Source organism: Callospermophilus lateralis, chromosome 11, assembly GCF_048772815.1.
Source record: "Callospermophilus lateralis isolate mCalLat2 chromosome 11, mCalLat2.hap1, whole genome shotgun sequence".
Classification (NCBI taxonomy): Eukaryota; Metazoa; Chordata; class Mammalia; order Rodentia; family Sciuridae; genus Callospermophilus; species Callospermophilus lateralis.
In genome coordinates this window covers 48518295-48541224 of record NC_135315.1, presented here as the reverse complement: position 1 = coordinate 48541224, position 22930 = coordinate 48518295, and the positions used below count along the sequence as shown (strand labels likewise).

Genomic DNA, 22930 nt, shown 5'->3' with positions numbered 1-22930 from the left:
GTGTGTGGGAGTACCAGGGATTGAACTCGGAAGCACTTAAGCACTGAGCTTTTTTGTATTTTATTTAAAGACAGGGTCTTACTGAGTTGCTTAGTGCCTCGCTGTTGCTGAGGCAGGCTTTGAACTTGAGATCCTCCTGCCTTAGCCCCACCCCCACCCCCCAGCTACTGGGATTACAGGTGTGCTCCATCTTGCCCGCTAGCAGGTCTTCTTATCATCTGGATATTAAGCTTATGTGCATTACAGATATCTACTATTGACTTTATGATGAATTTCTGTCAAGAGGAAGTTGTTGTTTAGTATAATTAAATTCAAATATGTCAGTATTATATTTTGAATTTAAGAAAGGCTTTTCTTCCCTGATGTCAGATGATATCTTCCTGTGTTTTCTAATTTGAAATTTCGTTTCCACATTCAGATCTTCATTCCATTTGACATTTAAGTAGTTTTCGTCTGTGGAGACCAGTGGTTTTAGCTTGGCTTTTGAACATCCTAGTTCATACTCTCTGGTTTGTCATGTCAATCCTGCCCTGTTCGTTTCTGCTCTTTCCTGCATGGCTCCCACGCTGCCCCAGCCTTACAGCTCTATCACTAGGACTTCATCTCCCTTAGAGAAAGACTCCCACCTCCACCCCTCTCCCCACTTTTTGTTCTTTAAATTTATTTAGATAATTTCTTGGAATTTACGCTTCATGTGAATTTTTGGATCAACCTATTTAGATCTACCCAAAAAAATCAATTTTAACTGAATGTGCATTCAGAACTATAGATTACTTTGTGGAGAGTTGACGTCTTTATTAAGTCTGTTCAATCATGAAAACAATTTATTCAGACATTCTGTAAAAGTCTATTACATTTTTCATTAGATTTCTTCCTAAGTGCCATATAGTTTTTGTTGCCAGTGTTAATGGGATATTTTTCCTCTTATATTTCCTAATTAGTTATTTGATAAATGGGATGATACTGACTTTTGTGTTGTTCTTTTATTTAGAAACCTTGCTAAGCCCTCTTCTTAGTTATAAGAGTTTGAACTCTGATTTCCTTGAATTTTCTAAATATACCTTTATCTTCTCTTCAAATACAGGTTTTTTCTTTTTTGCATTTCTCATTGAGGGTTAAAATGTCGTATATAGAGTTCAGACTATTTTGTGTCAGATTAGGAGCTCTTAAAGATGTTGAATAAAGAAGCATCATTAAAATATTCATATTTTAGAAAAACAGTTTTGGTAGCTAGGGAAAGGTGTGATGACTAGGAATCAGCTAGGAGATGCTCTTATTATGGTGGAAAGATAACTACAGGGCCAACCTTGGGGTGTAGTAGAAGGGGAGGAAGGGCAGAAATAGCACACAAGAGGGTTTTTAGAGTTAGAGACTATAGGGACCAGGGAGATGAGTAAATATGGGCGCTAAGACTCAGGAAGTCGGGCTGGGGATGTGGCTCAAGCGGTAGCGCGCTCGCATGGCCTAGCATGTGTGCGGCCCGGGTTCGATCCTCAGCACCACATACAAACAAAGATGTTGTGTCTGCCGAAAACTAAAAAAATAAATATTAAAATTCTCTCTCTTTCTCTCTGTCTCTCTCTTAAAAAAAAAAAAAAAAAAAGACTCAGGAAGTCAATTGTGATGCTTCAGTTTCCCGCTTTTAAAACTTACTAGTGTTCATCACAGAAACGCAAGTTGACAGCAAAACACCTTAGTTTTCAGCAGGGGTAGGCTAGGTATTTGGAGATTGGATGTTACAGATAATCATTCTCAACCAGCATGCCTTGAATAATATTTCCCTCCCTTTATTTTTCTGAAATCTTTGTGTAGATAAGAATCAGCCAAATGCAGAGTTTCCAGCGACCCAGAGGTTGGAGAGGGAGCTTGATGTGTTAGATGTGGATATCCTTCCGGAAGAAGTCCCATTAATTCGAGACCAAAATGCAAGCTTCAAAGACGAGGCATTAACCCTAGCGAAAACAGGAATGGTGAAAACAAAACCTGTGACTGAGAGTGTGCCATTTAGGAAAAAAGATACTCTGGAGCCGGCAAGACCACAGCAAGTAAGAAACCATTCCTTTCTTTTGACCCATTTATATTACTCTGACACTGTCAAGGTCATACAGGCTAGTAAGTGGTATGGCCAGCATTTCATTTTTCCCACAAGTTGATTTAGCTTAGGTCCAGATTGTTTTTGTATTCTAACAAAAAAACAGTTTTTAATATTGTTACTAGGACAGAGCATTCTTTGTTGTCCTGGTTCAGTAAGATCTTAAGTAATTTGATAACAAGGTCCTAATTGGGCAGGGTATTTTAAGATTCAGGCATCTTATTTATTTTCTGCTTCCAACTGGGAAGTATGAGATTTGAGAGGATTTAATATTTGGTTCCTGACAAAGATAAATATTGATCAGTTGTAATCACTGAATATTAAAAGGGTATCTTTGTGTGACTGCTTTTTTCAATATTTATTTTTTAGTTATAGGTGGACACAATATCTTTATTTTATTTTCACGTGGTGCTGAGGCACCCAATGCCTCTCAGCTCACATGCTAGTTGAGTGCTTTACCTCTGAGCCACAACTCTAGCCCATGTGACTGCTTTAAATGGCATAGGGGAGCATGTGTGGAGTTAGAACTTGGTTTGAAACTAAATTAGATTTAAAACTTTTTTAATGTAATACAGTAGAAAACTGGCCAGAAGAGTACCTCCTCCTGTACATACCCTATACAGTGTGACTACCATTTGATGGTATTGTCTAGCCAGACATGGTACTGACTGCCTATAATCCCAGTGACTCGGGAGGATCACCAGTTCAAAGCCAGTCTCGGCTACTTAGTGAGGCCCTGTCTCAAAAGAAAATCTAGAAAGGGCTGGAAATGTTATTCAGCGGTTAAGCACCCCTGAGTTCAGTCAAAAAAAAAACTGATGGTACTTCTACAGCAAACCTGTAAATTGTCTGGTGGCATCAGAAAAATGAGACTTGGAAGTTGTCATTAGTTACTGACATCGTGGATTAGGATCTAGTCTTCATTCCTTCCAAAACAAACTCTGATGAGGTTCTTTGGGAAGTCCAGATTGAGCCTGTAAGAATTCAACGTGATGTTCTTCTCTAGAAACAAAGTCTTATGCTCTGAGGTGTTTAAATAGCTTCATCAGGGGCTGTGGCTGTGGCTCAGTGGTAGAGTGCTTGCCTAGCAAGTGTTAGGCACTGAGTTTGATCCTCAGCATCACATAAAAAAATAAAATAAAATAAAGGTATTGTGTCCACCTACATTAAAAATATATATATTTTAAAAAATAAAATAGCTTCATTTATTCTATTTAGACCTTAGGCTCAGATAGAGCAAGATTTTTATCAAGAATGTTTTATAATTTACCTTTAAACATTATGGAATTTAAAAATTGAGATTTAATTAGAAAAAACACATATAAATAAATAAATATATATTTGGTGTGTGTGTGTGTGTGAATGAGTGAAAAGGTGGTGGAGCAAGGGATTCCAATTTTACCTCCTGTCTCCAGAGCTGCTTCGGTGTAATTTCCTTACTGTCTGCCACAGTGCTTTCTGCTTAGTTTTACTGAATAGATGGCTGCGTGAGTAGCAGACAGGTACTTGGAGCTTTAGTTAGAGGTTGAAGCTAGGGTATTTGATATTTGTATAACTTTGTAATTCATATTTCCCTCTTTTAGGGACTCCACAAAGCTGAAAGAAATAGACCCAGCCACCCTCCCAGCAAAAGCCGGGTGCAGCAGACAACAGTTTCATCCAGGTTAAAAATGAACCAACAGCCTGTGAAAAGCCACAGGGCTCCCTGGATACCTGCAAACCCTACATCCCCACCAGCATCTCCCAAGTGGTAGGTAAAAATTCAAGGAACGATTTGGGTATGTGAATTTATTTTCCTCCATAGATCAAAGGTGATAGCTTAGAACAAGTGGAATAGCAGTTTTAATTCTTCCCACATGGGCTGGGGTTGTAGCTCAGTGGTAGAGGACTTGCCTAGCAAGTGTGAGTGAGGCACTGGGTTCAATTCTTAGCACCACATATAAATAAATGAATAAAATCAAGGTCCATCAAAATCTTAAAAATATATATATTTTTTTTAGAAAAGAAGAAGAAGAAGAGATGCTTTGACATATGTGAGGTCCTGGGTTCAATCTTCAGTACTGTAAAGAAAAAAAGAAATGCTTATATGGGTAATACATGAGAAATTTGTCCAAACCTGCTGTTTCCTTTTTCTATCTGGTTATGGTTGGAGTAGCCTTCTTTGTGGCATCCTAATGACCAGTGGACATGTATCACTGTAGGGAGAATTGTGGGCTTCCTTTGCATTTCCCCCAACAGTTACTTGAGACGAGGAACTTTGTCTTTCTTTTCTTTGCTTTTCTTTTCTCTTTCTCTCTCTCTCTCCCTCCCTCTCTCTCTCTTTCTTTCTTTCTGTACCTGGGATTAAACCCAAGGGATGCTTAACCACTGAGCCACATCCCAACCCTTTTTTATTTTTGTTATTGGGTCTTGCTAAGTTGCTTATGGCCTCTAAGTTGCTAAGACTGGCTTTGAACTTGTAATCCTTCTACCTTAGCTTCCCAGGTCACTAGGATTATAATCATGCACCACTGCTCTCAGCAGGGACTGTATTTTTTTTTTTTTTGTATCGGGAATTGAACCCAGGGGCACTTAACCACTGTGCCACATCCCAGCTATCTTTTTTATATTTTATCTAGAGACTGGGTCTCGCTGAGTTGGCTCAGTGCCTCGCTATGTTGCTGAGGCTGGCTTTGAATTCATAATACTCCTGCCTCAGCCTCCTGAGCTGCTGGAATTATATGTGTGTGCTATTGTACCCAGTGTCGTCGCCTTTTTTGAAAATATTTTTTTTAGTTGTTAATGACCTTTACCATTTATTTATTTATATGCAGTGCTGAGAATCAAACCCAATGCCTCACACATGCTAGGCAAGCACTCTACCACTGAGCCACAACCCCAGCCTCAGCCTCAGCCCGTGTCTTTCTTATATTTAAATGTTCGATGCCTGGAACATCATAGGCATTCACTAAATCTTTGCCAAATTAGTAAATATTTTAAGATAATTTAAATTGTAAGTTGAGATAATTATGAACCACAAAACTATTCAGATCTCATTGACACTTTCTGAACTGCAGGAGGCAGTTAGGATAGTGCTGAGATTACTGTCTTGTCACCATCATTCATGGTACTTGGAAAATAAGGAGTTATCGTACCATGGGGCTAGAGAGAAGCATTGTATTCAAGGGGGACGGGGTCTAGTTAGGAAATAGTCTTTTGGGAGCTCAGTTAAAGGTAACACAGAACTAACTTGTTTGCCATAGTTCAGTAGTCCTTGCCAACACAATGGAAGGAACCAGGACGCAGAACCCTAATACGAAGAAGAAAGCAAAAAACAGTATTTTGAGGAAGACAAGGGGGAATGTAGGTGACTAGAGGGATCCAGCTTTGGGGAGGCTGTCAAAAGATATGGTTAACAGCCTGGCTCAAAAGATTCTCCTGAAGATTCCAAGTGGGTTCTGAATCAATGTAATACTTATTGACCCTCATTAAATGGAAGAAAATATGTTGAGAGAATTTAATGTCTTGCTCATGTAACAGAGCTTGAACTAAAATCTGATCTTCTGAGTTTGATCTTTATTTTGTCTTGTTTAGTTTTTGCAGTTCTTGGGATTGAACCCAGGGCCTTGTGCACTGAACTACATCCCTAGTCGTTTAAATTTTATTTTGAGTCAGGGTCTTGCCAATTTGTCCAGTTGGCCTCAAACTTGCCATCCTCCTGCTTTAGCCTCCTGAGTAGCTAGGATTACTACCATACCTGGCTTTATTATGTCTTTTTGTTTGTCTGTTTTTATTACTCTCATTTCTATATTTTAATATGTGTAAGTATTAATACAGAGATAGGAGTTCATTTGATGACCTTGTAAAAACATCAGCAATTGAGGTTTGTATTGCAAATCAAATATGCAGTGGACTGTCTTCTAGGGTATGTATGGCAGGTGGAGGATAAGGCTTCTTGGCTCACAGTGGTGCTAGGCCTTATAGAGATACATCTACTAATGTAATACGGAATATTACTAGTGACTCAAATCTCTCTATATATAAAAGCAGGTTTTGATTAAGTTCTATTTCCTATAATTGAGTGTTGTTTCATTTAAAGTAGTGACAGCTTCTTTGAAGCAAAGGGAATGTCTCTACTTTGACTCTGTGCCCTGACTGCTGGAAGATCTCAGACTTCTTCAGGTTCAGCTTCTAATTTGGGGCTCTGTGCTGTAGATCACCATGACTTTAATACTCTTGTCTCCTCTGAGCCAGCACCTTTGAATGAGTCACTGGATGTGGACTGAATGATTATAAAGGTCTACTTTTCCATTTTATGCAGTGCTGCATGGCTAAGGGTGAAATCTAGCCCCACAGATGCTGCAAAAGAACAGTCTTTCCAGCAAGAAGATACTCAAGAAGGAAGTCAGTTGAGTGCTGTCAAGCACGAAGCAAATAGGTTTGTGCTGGTATTTTTCAAATCTTTGAAAATTGAAGGGCTCCTTTTATGTAGACTCTAAAGTAAGCTCCTTCTTGTCATTCTTATGACTGAAGTTGGTTATTTAAAATGTAGATTACTAAACTTTTCTGTTAAATTCTCCAGTTTATAATGAGCCCCTTTTATTCCTTCTTATTTAATTTGTTCAAAATTTGAATGTGTGTCAATTGTATATCCATTGCTGGGTTTGTGTATGGCACAATTGTGAGCTCTCTGGAGATGTTTTTTTAAAAAAAGTGAATAAGACATAATTCCAGCCCCTGCTTATTTATAATCAGGGAAAATGTATAATTAGCTATAATTTAAGATAGAACATGGTACATACCCTACAAACTGCTGAAGAGTAAAGAGGGTTTAAAAGAGGGAGAGGTTACTTCTTACTGCCAAGATCTAGGCTTCATGAAGGAAATGGAAATTGAACTAGAATTCACACAGGATTTAAATATGGGGGGATATGGGGAAAACATTCCAAAGAAAGAGAACGGTGAAAAGAGGTTGCTCTGCACTTTGGGGCTGAAATTATTTTTGCAACTATGGGAAAGCAAGTTGTTGGGGCTGGCTTAGTGGTGGAGCACTTGCCTGCCATGCACAAGGCCATGGCTTGATCCCCAGCACCTTAAAAAAGAGTGGGGTCATTAATTAATTTGATAATATTCACATAACTTAAACCAAAAGAATCAAAGCCCTTTCATATACAATAAAATTGTTTAGAGTTAACACTATCCTTTTTATTTTTATTTGACTTCACTCTTCCTACATGGGGATTCGTTTCTTTATCTAAACCTAAAGGGCTGTGTTTTCGTCAAACAAGAAATTCTGAATACAGCAATGCTTAATTTTCTTGAGAACATTTGTAGGCAGCTTTTCCTTATTCTCCACACTAACTCAAAGTTTTATACATAAATGTCTCTTTATAGGAACATAATACAGAAAGCTTTATGGATACAGACAAGTTACATTACCTACTGAGTCCTTAATGGAGCCAGGATTGGTGCTGGGGCTCAAGGTTCCCTACTTCCGCGCTGTTTCTCTGGTAATGATGCCCTGCTGTGTAGAGGCATAATTGATTTGACTCTTTTGTACTGTCTACTAGGCTTGCTTGGCTTGATGCTGAGTCTTCCAAAAGATTGAAGGAACTAGAAGAATTAAAAGCCAAAGAAATGGATCAAATGCAAAAACAGAGGTAAATACTTGTTTCTGAGGTAGAAAAGGGTAATTAGGCTTATTTTGTATCATCTAGCTCTAACAGAGAGTTGAAGGTCTCCCATGCTTCTTATGCTTCTTGGCTTTCCACCTCCTTAAAATTCTGTGAAGCCTAGAGTGGAGCCCTGGTTGTAGGTAGACTCAGGGAGTCCTGGATGCTTTGAGGAGAGTTGGGGTGAACCTTTGTACTGTTGTCTAGGCTCGACTGGCTTGATGCTGAAACTTCTAGGAGAACAAAGGAACTGAATGAACTGAAAACTGAAGAAATGGATCGACTCCAAAAATTAAGGTATGTGTTTGCTTTTGAAGAATAGGGGAAGCTTCCCATTCTAATTGATCCAGCCTGGACTGTTTAGGCCTAACCTTATTACATGAGTAAGTAAATGAATGAGTACCTACATGCCTACATGTATATTATACCATGTTTTTGCTAGGAAGTGTTTCCTTTATGTGCAGTTTGAAGAGGAATTGAAAAGAACATCTATCATTTGGGGGAATTCTGTCTGAAAGATCAGAGTCTTAAAAGTACCTCAAAGGTACTTTTCTCTAGCCAGATGCCAGTCCTTCTGAGGGCAGAAGGTTAGTACATTGTGCGTGTTCTACTCATGTGTGTGAGTGTATGGATTCTTTCATTTTTCCATGTTAGCTTGAATTTAGTATTTTCAAATGAGACTGCTTTTTTTTCCATTCATCCCCTAAGAATGCTACCACCTAACTATAGGCTTGAAGAGATTTGTTAAGATTTACTGAAGGACATGGTTGGGGAAGAATAGCAGTTCATTGGATTAGAAAAGGGGGAATAAAGAGAAGGGAATGGGGATAGGGATGGGAAAGATAGTAACTTTCAGACATAGCTTTCCTGTGTTCACATATGAATACATGACCAGTGTAACTCCCATAATATGTCAAAATACATCCTACTGGCATGTATAACTAAAAGTAAAAGATTTTCTGGAGCTGCTGCTGCTAGAGTTGGCTCATTTTTCCAGCTCTGGCAATCATTCGTCCTGCAGTCAAATGAATAGAACACTTGTTGAAACATCTGCATTTCTGACACTATTCATGATAGAACATTCAATCCCAGTTATAAGGGTTGTGGTTTCTCATGAGAGAGGGCTAGGATGTCTGTAGTTAAGATTTCAAGTCATACAATCAAAATCTTAGGACTTGAAGGATCGTTTTTCCCCAACTGATGCTTCCAAGCCACTCTACACTGTCTCCACAAAATAACAGTCTAGCATGTGTATACACACCCTCTGTGACAAGCTGGTTACTACTGTCAGAGGGATTCCATTTCTTGGTCATCTATAGCTATTAGAAGGTGCAACTTTAGGTTGTGTAAAATTTGATTCCCTGTGATTCCTACCCACACATAGGTGGACCACATAGCAAAAGTTTAATCCTCTGTACCCATTTATCCCTCTGTGTGTCTTTTATTTTAAAAAATTACTGCATATGTTGTGCAACTCTACATCATATACAACCAGAGAAATGAAAAGTCGTACTCTATTTGTGTACAATGAATTGAAAAGCTTTCTGTTATCATGTATAACTGATTAGAACTAATAAAAAAAAAATTTAAATTAAACATATCAGACATGTGGAGCATAATAAATACCCTTGAACAATCCAGAACATGAAATGAACACCTTTGCAACCCAACCCAAGAAATAGGTCATTGCCACTAATGGAGAAGCTTCTAATGACCCCCTCCTCAGTTGCATCCTCTTTTCCCCCAGAGGTAGCCACTTTTCTGATTCCTGTATTAATCTTTTCATTATCTTTTTTTTTTTTAAATAAATCTACCACCTGTGTATGCATTCCTACCAATATATTATTTAATTTCGAAAACTGAGAATAACTAATTTAGCTAAACCAAGGTAACAATGTTGCTGGCATTAGATGAAGGCTCTCAGGAAAAGAGGTTGCATGGAGTCTGGATCATAATCTGACATGCACTTCCCTGAGAATTTTTAGGAGCCTTGTCCCAGGAAATCAGTGAGCAAGATCATGAATGAGTTCTGGCAGGGATCGTGCTCACCACTTCAGGGCTACAGGTCTGCTGGGCTTTCGGAAGAAGCCTCACTAGGGGCGTAGGCTGCCCTGTCACACTCTGCTTCTCAGCTCCTCTGACAGCTTTAATGGGGGTAAAACGAGGATCCTCAGCAGACACTAGGGCACGAAGATTGGGAATTTCATCAGTTTCAGGGCAAGATGAGCCAAGCATCTAGGCCAGTATAACTTGTATGGTTTTTCACATCTTGTACTTTTTTTCTGTTTACTTACTTGTTTTGATAGAACAAATTTAACTTCCTTAATCCTAAATTAGCTTCTTGAGAAAGGATGAATAGAAAGTAAATCTTCTCAATCCTGTCAAGCTTAAAAATGTATTTATTCTACTCTTATATTTGCTAATAGTCTTCTTAATGTGTATAGAACTCTTAATTGAAGATTATTTTTGACAATTTTTAAATTAAACTTTTTATTATGAGATAATTATACATTCACATCAAAGTTGTAATAATACAAAGAAGTCTTTGGAACCCTTTACCCAGTTTCCCTAGTACAATATTTTAGTGAACGATAGCATAGTGCTACAACCAGGATGTTGACCTTGACACGGTCAAGGAGCACCTGAAGGGCAGTGATACAGTCAAGAACATTTCCATCACCACAAAGTTCCCTCATGTTTGTCCATCTATAGCACACCTGCTTATAACCCTTGGCAACCACTAATCTGTTCTCCCTGTTTATGATTTTGTTATTTCAAGTCTTATATAAGTGAAAACATATTTGCCTAACCTTTTGGGATTGACTGTTTTTTTCCCGTACATTCTTCTCTGGAGATTGATCCAGGTTGTGCATGTTTCATTTGTTCATTCTTTTTGTTGTTAAATATACTCCATGTTATGGATATACCACTATTTTTTAAATTGTTCACTGGTTAAACATCTGAGGAACATCTGGGTTATTTCTAGTTTGTGACTGTTATGAATAAAGTTTTCTGTAAACACTCAAGAACAGTTTTCCTTTCTCTAGAATAAATGCCAGAGTGCAATTACTGGGTCATATGCAGTTGTGTTTGGGTTAATATAAAACTGCCAAGCTGTTCTCTAGAGTGGCTCCCTACCCCCACCAGCAGGATTGAGGGGTCCAGTCGCTCTGCAATTCTGCCAGCATTGATTGGTTTTTGATGTTGTGATAAGTGTTTAGTACATGGTGAACATCCTTTCATGTACTTATTTGCTCTCTACTCTCTTCAATGACACATGGCACAGGTTTCTTTTGTGGTGTTTGGCTGTAGTTGGGGAGTTATTTTCTGACAATTTTCCATCTTCTGCAACTGTCCCTTTGGCTAGAGAGAGTGGGCCTTTATTATATCTTACTTAATCTTATACATTTATGTGCATAAGTATGTCTGTACCTATTGGCATTTCTGATTACTGGCTTCTCCAGTGTCTGATTCTGGGATATCCGAGGCAAAAAGGAAACCCAGGGAACTCACCACCTTGTCTTTTTTTGGTTCCCAGAGTCCCTTGCTGATCTGTCTTTGTTCTACCTTTTCTAGTCCTTTTCTTTAGTTTACATTTAATGTCTAAGGTTCCTAGTTGTACTTAATTTAAAAAAATGGGAAAAGAACATATATTCCTCCTGTCCCAAAGCAGAAGTCTAACCAGAATTTTTTAAAAATATTATTTCATTGTCTTGTTTTCAATGAGAAATCAGAATCTTGCTTTTTAATTCTCTAGAAGCAACCCTTTTTCTCCCTGCAGTGTTCTGAAATTTCACAGAACTTGGTGTGCATGTGTTTTCATTTATCAGTGGACCTTTTTCATCTGGCAGTTTATTTCCTTCAGTTCTGACAAATGTTCTTGCTTTATTTTGCACTTGTTTTCTTTGTCTGTTTTCTCTATTCTCCTATTCTGTAACTTCTGTTCTTGGATGTTGGGCTTCCTGGATTGGTCCTCGAGTTTTTTTTATCTGTTTTTCCTATTTCCTCCTTGCACCCCAGGAGGCAATTTCCTCATACTTAGTATTTAACCTGTTATTAGATTTGTTATTTCTGCTACAGTGTTTTTAAATTTTAAGAGTTCTATTATATTTTCCAAATTTCTCTCTCTTAGTCTCCTTTTATGCTATTTTTCTTCTCTGAGTACATTAACAATAGTTTTTCCTTACTGCTCTACATAATCTTTTCCGTTCTCAGCTGGTAATCCTTGGTTATCTTCTAGTGTTTAAATGGAGGGGACTGATTACTGATTGAAAACTCTGCCATTTGAATTAGAATTTGTATTTAGTTTTAGGGTTCTTAAAAAATTGGTTTTTTTGTGGTATACTTTACATGTAGTAATGTGCAAAGAACTCAGTGGTTTATACTTCATTGAGTTTTGACAGATGTATATATCTGGGTGACCAAAACCCTAATCAAGATAAAGAAAATGTCCATCAATCTAGACTATTCCTAGGTGTTCTTTCTGGTCATTCCCTACCCCCACATGACCAAATCCCTCACAGAGGCAGCCACTTTCTGATGTTTTGCCCCATAGACTAGTTTTGACTATTATTTTTATTTTATTTTATTTTTTAGTTGTAGATGGACACAGTACCTTTATTTTGCTTATTTATGTGTGGTGCTGAGGATTGAACCCACTGTCTCCCATGTGGCCAGGCAGGTGCTCTACCCATGAGCTACAACCCCAGGCCTAGTTTTGCCTATTCTTGAACTCTGGTAGAATCTTCACAGTCCATTCCTTTGTTTCTGGCTTCTTTTGTTTAACAAGTGGGCATGTAAATCCCAGTGGCTCAAGAGGCTGAGGCAGGAGGATTGCAAGTTCAAAGCCAGCCTCAGCAAGTCAGTGAGGCTCTAAGTACCTTAGTGAGACCTTGCCTTAAATTTAAAAAAGAAAGAAAAAGGTATTTGGGATTCAGCCACATGGTGCCTATATCAGTGCAGTTGATTCCATTGTATTGCTGAGTGGTATTCCACTGGGTGAATGTACCACATATTCTTTATCCATTCTTCTGCGATTTAACATTGGCAGTATTTCCCATTTTTAGTTAGTTTAAATAAAGTTTTTATAAACATTCTTACACATTTTTTTTTTTTTTTTTTGTAGACATGCTTTCATTTCTATTGGGTAAATACTTAGGAGTAGAATTTCTGGGTTGTAAGATAGGCAGTTGTTTATAAAACTATCATACAAGCTTTCCAGAGTAGTTGTAACCTTTTGTACTCCTGTCTGCAGTACACAAGAGTGTTTTTCTAGTTGTCCTGTTTCCTTGCTCACCTGTTGTCTTGGCGATCTTTTTCATTTTACCCCTTCTGGTGAGGTTGTGGTGATCTTTCCTTGTGGTTTTGATTTGCATGTCCTTGATGATTAATGGTGATGAGCACCTTTCTTAGTGTTTATTAGGTGAAATGTCAGTTCAAATAAGTTGCCCATTGTTTTTGGTCACCATTGTTTTCAATTATTGGTTGGACTTCTTTATACATAGTTTTGGATACAAGCCCCTTGCCAGATATATGTGCAACAAATATTTCCTCTCAATACTCTGGCTTTCCTATGTATCTTTTAATGTTATTCAAATGATTAAAGTTTTAAATTCTGATTAAGACCATTTTTATCAATTTTTCTTTTGCGTGTTTTTTTTCTTTCTTTTTTTTTGGTGAACTAAGAAATCATTGCCCAAATTAAGATATCAAAGATATTTTCTTCTAAATGCCTATAACTTTAATTTTTATGTTTGTGTCTGTGATTTATTTTGAATTAATTTTTGTATTTGAGATGAGATGCTGATCACAGTTACATTTTATTTCTTATGGATATCTGGCTATTCCAACACCTTCTGATGAAAGGATTATTGAACTTGAGCTTTCTTCTGGGGCCATGTGAATTGACCCCTGTATTGGTCTTGAAGTCTTTCCTTTGGGATGGGGTCAGCCTGCCCAGAAAAGGGGTTTTTGGTCTTCTGCCTGGAGGGTAAGGATCTCGATGTGGGTGTCCCAAGAGTTCAGTTGGGGGAGGGGGCTGAGGGTCTCATACTCAGCATTTAGCTCGCACACTTGCTCCCCTCTTTTGAGTATGGCACCTATACAACTGTGATTGGCCACCACTAGTCTGGAGACTCTGGAGAATGAGCAAACTGATCTTCTCTTAGAGCTTCTCTTAGAGAGGCAGTTGTCCAGTTGTGTGAAGTAGGGCAAGGGACCTGGGGATCTGACTTCTCAGATATCATTAAACTCTTCCATTTTTAAGTTACTCTTTCCCACTTTCCTCAGACTTAGATATACCTTGTACCACTAGTTGCGTGCCTGTTTAAGTCAGAAGTGCAAATTATGTGTGTTCTTAGTTTCTCTATCACTGGCCTAGATTTTGACATTCACAGGTCAGCTCAGTTAATTATCATTTTGTCCTTTGTCTTCCAGAACCATTGTTTTTCCTCCTCATGTTTGAGTGTGTATATCTATCTCTGCTATTGTTTTCAGTGAGATTTTAAAAGGGAGCAGTTTAGCTACTACCCTCTTTAGCTATTTAGAGACAACTAATTTGTCTTCAATGTCCCCAGTTCTGACACACTTCCTTAGATGTTATCTAAGCCCTTGTGCACAAAGTGGGGCCTAGAACCAGCAGTGTTGCCTCACCTGGGAGCTTTTAGGCATGCAGAAATGTGTCCTCACTCCACTAATTAAATCAGAGTCTACATTTTAATAACATCTCCATTAATTTGTATGGTCATTGTAGTTAGAGAAGTACTCTGGGTCTTATAATCATTAGATTTAGTTTCACCTAGAGTGGGTGGGTATGCAAAACAGGACATTTTCTTGCTTTTGACATGAATTTTCAATTTTATTTCTAAATAGCATTTCTGCCAGCCAGTTAGCGGACAAGGTAGAGGAGGAAGTTCTGGAACGTTTGAAACCCCTCTTGGTCAAGGCCCAGGTAATCTAGTTCATTTCCTCTGCTTGTCTTTGGAAGTTCTAGAATAAAAAGAGTTGCCACAGAGGTCGTACTGACCCTTTGTTGGGTCAAGTGTCTCTTTAGCGTGAAGCTGCATTGCACAGCACAGCCCTCTCTAGACACCTGCAGACCACTGCACACTATATTGGTATGTCCTGTGTTATGGGGAAGGGAAACAGATAGGGGGAAGAAAGGAAAGACTTGCTTTTGAGAGAAGTGAGATTTTAATTTGGGGAACAAGCTTTGATTGCAGTTTCCATTCCTAACCCCGCAAATTTATTTAGTTTCCTGCTTCCACTCTAATGCTGTCCTCTCTCACCACAGCGATTTGGAATGCTTGGCTTTAGGAGAGGGAGAGTATGACACTTCTCTGCACAAACCATTACTTTCCTGAAGATGAAATAATATGTAGCACCAACAAGAGGTTGTGCCATCCTCCCCTAAACAGTGAGCTAAATTCTACAGGTCCTGTAGACTCACTATACAAATAGAAACCATCATGTTTGGATGAATAGATGAAGCTTAAATAGAATGAATACCATCTGGGTCCCTGCGCAGACCACTAAACTTCTGTGTGTTTAAGTTAAGGAATGTTAAATTATTATTCAAGTCCATGGAAACTTCAGGAGTAGTGAACTAAGGGGCTCTTAGTGATCAAATCATCTAGCCTCCTCATTTTATCATTGAGGAAACCGTGGAACAGAGAAGTTTAATGATTTGCATAAAAGGACACAGCTACTGTGGCAGTGTTTACAAAGATGAGGGAGGAAAAAGCATGGTGAGCCAAGAGCAACACATGGCATTTATTTTCATGAAGACAAAGTACTTTAATTGCTGCAAAAAACCTAATACTGCTACAGCTGAAGTTATTCTGGTAACAGCATCCATTTGTACTAATATGAGTTGTAAGTTTTTATAATCCATGAATGTATTTATCTGTTTTAATAGAGAGTTAATTCTTCTACGGAAGCAAATACTCATTTGAAGGATCGTCCATCATTTAACACAGCAGCAGCCCAGCCTGCAGAGCAGGTGCGTGTTGTGGTGTTCTGATATTATTACATGATGATGTCTCCAGTCGAAGGAAAATGATATGCAGATTACTTTGCAAACACTACATTATCCTCTTCAAGGAGGGTGAAATTATTTTTCGTATCTGGCATGTTAATTCTTACATTGTATATTTAGCATTATGGCTTAGATCACCCTTGCAAACAGCACACAGACCTCTCAGGAGCCACAGGTTTTTGTCAGTGGCTCTTTCATCTCTCCTCCTGATGACAGAATGCGGGTGCATGTGGCCCTGAATGTTGATGGCTGTGGCAGAAGAATGGCTGCCCTCATTTCCTTTCATTCAGCTTTGTTGTGCTCATTGCTGGCCTAATTTCCTTTATACTTAGGGCCTAATATATTTGTTAGGCAAGCATGTTTTGAGTGCCTAGCATGTGACCAGTGTCTAGTCTGGCAGAGAGAAAAAAAAGTCTAGGAAAGAAATAAAAACAGTTGAGAAAAATAAAAACATCTTTGGGGGGAATGCTCCTTCCTTGCATAGGCTTAGAAAGTGCAAGTTGCATCCTTTTAATCTTTGCAGAGGTTGGAAAGATATTTATTGCTTCAGTTAACTTAGAATAAGTAAAGGGCAAGGCAAGTATAAAGACTTCAGAGTTAGAAGGAAGTTGAACTGACATCATCAGCCAATGACCTCAGGAACAGGAAGAAAGGTTTGGAGAAGATATCCATCCTATTCTAATTATTCAGTAATATTTTAGCTGCACCATATTTTCATAATCTTTGTGATCATAATTCTCTTGTACCACTATCGTATGACCAAATCTCGTGTGAGTTGAGACTCCGAAGACTGGAAGCTAAAACCACATTTGGTCATTACAAAATCATTTATGCTCTGGTTGGTGTTTTGTGCAGCATAGCCACTAAATGATTTTTCTCCTAGCAAAATAATGTGCTCATATCTAACTTAGGGAGGCAACTCTGTTCTGCATTTTTTTTTCTCTGTACTGCATTTTAACTTGAAGGAAAAGTGTAGTGATTATAAATGCTGACAATGGAATAGACATGTCCGAATATTGCTAGGAATGATCAGCCTTGAACTATTGTGTAGGCATTAAATAATCTCTAATACAGTTTATTGAAAGAGAATATTTAGAATTCTGGGCTTTTTTTTTTTTTTGTACCAGGGATTGAACCCAGGGGCACTTAACCATTGAGCCACATCCCCAGCCTTTTTTTTTTTTTTTGTGGTGCTGGGAATTTGGGAATTGAATCTACTGAGAGCTAAATTTGGCTTTAGGAGAGGGAGAGTATGACACTTCTCTGCACAAACCAGTACTTTCCTGAAGATGAAATAATATGTAGCACCAACAAGAGGTTGTGCCATCCTCCCCTAAACAATGAGCTAAATTCTACAGGTCCTGTAGACTCACTGTACAAATAGAAACCATCATGTTTGGATGTGATGTGCATGCGAGGCAAGCACTCTACCAACTGAGGTATATCCCCCAAGCCTCCCCACTTAAAATATTTTTTAATTTAGTTGTAGATGAACACACAGTATCTTTATTTATTTCTATGTGGGGTTGAGGATTGAACCTAGTGCCTCATACATGTGAGGCAAGCACTTTACCATTGAGCTACAGCCTCAGCACCCCCAGCTTTTTTTGTATTTTATTTAGAGACAGGATCTCGCTGAGTTGCTTAGGGCCTCGCTGAGTTGCTGAGTCTAGCTTTGAACTTGTGATCCTCCTGCCTCACACTTCTGAGCCTTTGGGATTACAGGCATGCATCACCACACCCAGTGAATTCTGGGCCGTTATAAACAGCAGTAGCATTGCTAAGGGTGGTTTCCAGTTAGTACTGTCAACAGTCAATGTTTATAAATAACTGGACAAAAATAAACACAAATTCATGCAAGTTGTCATGATAAAAGTAGAATTTTCTTTTACTATGTTAACTTATGAAGAGCTGTAGGACCTTAAACACAAATTCTCAGAATAATTTTCTTTAAAATGGAGAAGACAGTTTGCTCCCTTTTACTTGTAAATAATAAGTAAAATTTAGCTCTCAGTAGATTTACCTATAAACCAGATGATCTCTGTACCAGGAAAAAGCTCTTAAAAGGGGACCATGAAAATATATTTCTCTTACAGCTACTGTTTTCATTAAACATGCATTTGAAATTTATTTTTATAAAATATGTGAGGTTTTTGTTTTAGAATTTAAACTTGTATATGCTTGTCATCAAAAATTCAAATTAGGAAAGAAAAAGTGTAGTATGAAAAATAAAACTTCCGCACAGACAGACCATGTGCTTTTCTGTACCATGCTGCTTTCTTTATATTTTGTCACTCTTTCCATGACAGCACATTGAGATTTCCCTTATATTTTTTTTTGGTGGAGGTGGCGGGGGCGGGGGGGGGGGGCGGAGGCGGGGGTAACAGAGATTGAACTCGGGGGCACTTGACCACTGAGCCACATCCCTAACCCTATTTTGTATTCTCATTGAGTTGCTTAGCTCCTCGCTAAGTTGTTGAGGCTGGCTTTGAACTCTCGATCCTCCTGCCTCTATCTCCTGAGCTGTTGGGATTACAGGCATGCACCACCACACCTGGCTGTCCTTATCTTTTTTAATAGAACATGGTGTTCTTGGTATTCCATTCTTTATAGATGGAAAATATTACATATACAACACACATGCACACACACACACCACACCACACACATATATACCACACACACATATACCACACACACATGTACCCCCCCCACACACACACACCTTAATTAACCATGTTTGTGTTGTTGTTTCTAGTTTTTTTTTTAATTTTTTGTAATTTTGTTGCATTTATTCCCCTGATTTTTTTTTTAACTTTGATTAAAGTTGGACATTTTTTCTTTATTGGCCATTAATATAGTTTCTTCTGTTAGAAGATTTTTTTTTTAATGCTATAGCTGTAACCTTTTGCTGGATGTCTTATTTCATGCCAAGCACTGTGCTAAGTGTCCTAATACCCAAGCTCTTCTGAAATCTTTCACCTCTGAAATACAAGATTATTATTTCCATAGAACAGATGAGAAGATTGAGGCCCAGAGAGATTGAATAAACTTGTCCAAAGTTGCAAGCTGATGAGTGGACTGCATCAGGCTTTAATCCTAAGAGCGTCTCATTCTTTACCCAGCAGACATTCTTGCAAGACATATATTAGGATCAAGAGCAATATAATGCATGTAGAAATGCTTTGTACATGTTAAGGATACACGGTCAAGAAAGGCTGGTGAAATGCTCCCAGATTATAACTACAGAATCTCAGGCAAAGATAAAGAATTCTGAACTTTGTGATGTTTTGAGTCTTTTATAGTATAAAACTACTGACCCAAAAGAAGGTACCATATTATACACATTATTATTATATTCAGGAGAAGGTAACATATTGTACATTATTGTACAATGTATGTGTACATTATTATAATGTGTACAATATGATACCTTCTCCTGAATATAGCAGAAGGAAGAGATTGTTCTACTAATGGGCAAAACATCTAAATTATCTAATTTACATGGACAATAATGCTATTACTTGATTAATGCCATCATTTAAATAACTATGATAAAAATTATACTGATGTTAGTGCTTTTGATGTTTAGTGACTTATAAGTTTGAACATAGAAACTCTACCAGTTTGATCATTATGCTTTTGGTTTATTATTATCAGCAATAATCTTTAAGTTTTTAATCACTTTTCTACCCTTTCCTTATTTTGTAGGCTACAGCTGTTAATTCTGAATCTATCAATATTCATCAGTTGGATTACTTTTTGGAAGATACTGCTCATGAGCTCTGGGCTATGACTCATGATAAGATATTTGGTTCAGAAACCTCACCCACCTTGAGGGACAGCAAGGACATCCCAAATCTGGAGATCATGATGCTCCGAATGGAGGAAATGGAAGTAAGGTCTAGGGCTGCTGGTCTGGTTTGCTGCTTGGGCTCACCTCTTCCTCCTCATGCCTCTGGAGCTTAATAAGCCAGAGTCATGTGATCATACTTTTAAGTCCCAGCTATATTGCCAACTAAGTGTATGACTTTGTTATGGTCAGTTATCCTGTCTAATGAATAAGATGAGGTATAAAGCGTTCAGCATATAGTCTGATGCATAACGCCGTAAGTGATAACTATTATTATCCTCTTAATAGTAATGATTTGTGATTCCAGAAACACTGGGATCATAGACTTTTTCATCCATTAGCTTATAAGTACTATTCAGTTGCCTCCTCTGCTCTTCTGTAGTATGATCATATCAAATCACAGATAATTTTACCTTTCATTGCTGTACTACTACTTATGCTTTTCTCAAAAATTTAACCCATTCCCTGGATGGAGCCGGAAATTGAGATCCAGTAAGGGAATAAGTTGAGAACCAGCAAGGGAATAACAAAAAATTACAGGGAGAGCCTAGATGAGAATTCAGCTCTCCTGGCAGCAAGTTCAGCATTTTCTTTTCATTGTACCATGATTACATTTCAGTTGACTTTACTGCCTAAAAGAAGCATTATAAGGAACACAATTTTTTGTTGATTTTTGAAAATTCTAAGATATATACTTTATTCTGGTCTTGGAACTGATTTTCCCTTGTTGAGGATAACTTTCCAGACCTAAGCCATCCCAAACATTGGCCACTAGCTGAATGTGCCTAGAAATATTAAATAATTAAAATTAAAATGCACTACAAGTGCTCAATAGTTATTAGCTACTGTATTAGACAGGGCACATAAGCAATGTTTCTGTCATCACAGCAAGTTTTAGTGGGCAGTACTGGTCTAGATTGCAGTCATGTTAATCACCTTGTTTTATTTTACTTCACCTCATGAGCTAATCATTTCTTCACTTCATGAGCTAATCACTTCCTATCCTGGCAACCACCTGTTCCTGGCCCTGTGTCTGTATTAATCATGTCTGAAGAACTTTTCCATCCCTACTAGTTCTGTTTACAATGAAACTCATTTTTTCAATAAATTAAACTTTTTTTTTTTTTTTTTTTTTTTTAAGAAATACCAGGAGACGGTTCGCCAAAGATATAATAAAATTGTATATGCCGATCCTCATTTATGGATTCAGGAAGTAGGAAATGGTAGGTATTCCCCCTGCTCCTTCCCCCAACATTTTATTCTAAAAAGTTTCAAACACCCAGAAAAGCTTAGAAAAATTATACAGAGAATATTTGCGTACCCACCTTTGGGACTATAAAATGAACAATTTGCTGATTGTCCATCCATGTGTTTATCCCTCTGACCATCAGTTCATCTTGTCTTTGCATTTCAGATGCATCTTCACATTTCAATGTTGCCAGATATCAGTAGTTTATCCCTAATTTTGTAGCATATATATCATCAGCTAGAATTTAATATTTATTTATAGTCTTTTTCTTTTGTGATTTAATATTTAAATATAATAAAGTGTATAGATCTTAATTGTCATTTGATGAGTTTTGACAAATGGGTACATGTTTGTTACCCAACCACTATCCAGATATAGCACACATCGTCATCTCAGGAAGTCCCCTCATGCCCTTCCCAGTCAGCTCCCCACCACCAGGCAACCACTGTGCTTTTTAAATCGGTTTTGACTTTTCTAGAATTTTATATAAATGTAATCATAGTATATACTCTTGTCTAAATTCCTTTCATTCAGCTTAGTGTTTTAAAGATTTATGTTTCTTATTCTCTTGTTGCCACTGGAGCAAATTGAAGTTTTTAACAAGTTTAATCCATAAATTTAGTGACTTAAAACAGGTTTATCCTCTTCTGGTTCTGGAAGTCAGAAGTCTAAAGTGGGAGATGGGAAGGTTAATTAATTCCTTCTGAAGGCTCCAGGGGAAGATCTTTTCCTTAAGTTTCTTGCAGTTTCTAAGACTGTTGGCATTCCTTCATCTGTGGCCTTTGTAGTGCAGCCTGTGTTTTCATTCCCACATTGTCTTTTTTCTTCTGTAATCAGATCTTTCTCTATTTGTCTATTATAAGGACCCTTTTGGTCACATTTAAGGCTCCAGTAATCCAGGATTCTTTCCTCATCTCAAGATCTTTAGCTTGCTGGGTGTGGTGGCACATAGATGTAATCCCAGTAGCTCAGGAGGCTGAGGCGGGAGGATTGCAAGTTCAAAGCTGCCCTCAGCAATTTAGCGAGGCCCTAAGCAACTCATTGAGACCCTGTCTCAAAATAAAATACAAAAAAAAGGGCTGGGGATATGGCTCAGAGGTAAGTTCCATTGGGTTCAATCCTTGGTACTGGGGGAGCAGGGGGGGGGGGCGGCGAGCAGGGGGGGGGGCGGCGAGCGGGGGGGGGGGGCGGCGGGCGGGGAGGGGGGCGGGTCTTCAGCCTAATTGAAGTCCTTTTGGCATAGAAGGTAACATTCACAGGTTCCAGATATCAGGTTGTAGATGTCTTGAGGGACCTTATTCATCCTGCTACTCTATTGTATTCTCTTGTATTGCTGAGTAGTATCCTGTGGTATGAAGGTACTACTTCTGGTTTATGCATTTACCTATGAATCTGCATTTGATTGCTTCCAGTTTGGAGTTATTAAGAGTAAATCTGCTGCTATTAGGAGTAAATCTGCTATGAATACATGGGTAGCCTTTGTATGGACCATGAGTTTTTATTTTTCTTGGATAAATAACCTAAGAGTAGACTTGCCAAGTCATATGATAGGTGTATTTAACTTTATAAAAAACAGCCAGACTTTTGCCAAAGAACCTGTACCATTTTACACTCTGTTAACCTTTTCATGTACACTGAGCTCCAGTTGTTCCATATCCTTGCCAGCATTTGGTGTTTGTCAGTTTTTTAAATTGTAACCATTCTTGTAGGGGAATAGTGGTTTCTCATTGTGACTCTAATTTCATTTTCCCAATGAATAAATACAGAACCTTTTCAAGGGATTATTGACCATTGATATAGCATCCTTTGTGAAGTATCCACTATCTTTTATCCAATTTTTTAAATTGTTTTTTTATTTTTGATTGTAGAAATTCTTGTGTTCTGGATACAAGCTCTTGTCAAATATGGTTTGTTCGTTTTTTAGTTTTTGTTTTTTACGTGTTTTGCTTTGTTTTTGGTGGTGCTGAGGATTGAACCCAGGGCCTTGTACATGCTGAGCAGCTATTCTACCACTGAGCCACATCCTCAGCTCTGTTTTTGTTTTTTAATT

At 38.1% G+C, this 22930-nt stretch overlaps 1 protein-coding gene across 4 annotated transcripts in view; it reads left to right on the top strand.

Moving 5' to 3' along the window:
• The window catches only part of Kiaa0753 (KIAA0753 ortholog), a 65373-nt gene that overhangs the window by 29558 nt on the left and 12885 nt on the right, over positions 1–22930 (top strand). For all 4 annotated transcript variants that reach the window (XM_076869562.1, XM_076869560.1, XM_076869561.1 and 1 more), the window contains exons 8-16: positions 1813–2045; positions 3676–3842; positions 6393–6509; positions 7642–7731; positions 7951–8040; positions 14614–14692; positions 15659–15742; positions 19490–19675; positions 20773–20854. In XM_076869562.1, coding sequence (XP_076725677.1) covers positions 1813–2045; positions 3676–3842; positions 6393–6509; positions 7642–7731; positions 7951–8040; positions 14614–14692; positions 15659–15742; positions 19490–19675; positions 20773–20854 — 1128 coding nt within the window. The remainder of the gene's footprint in view (positions 1–1812; positions 2046–3675; positions 3843–6392; positions 6510–7641; positions 7732–7950; positions 8041–14613; positions 14693–15658; positions 15743–19489; positions 19676–20772; positions 20855–22930) is intronic.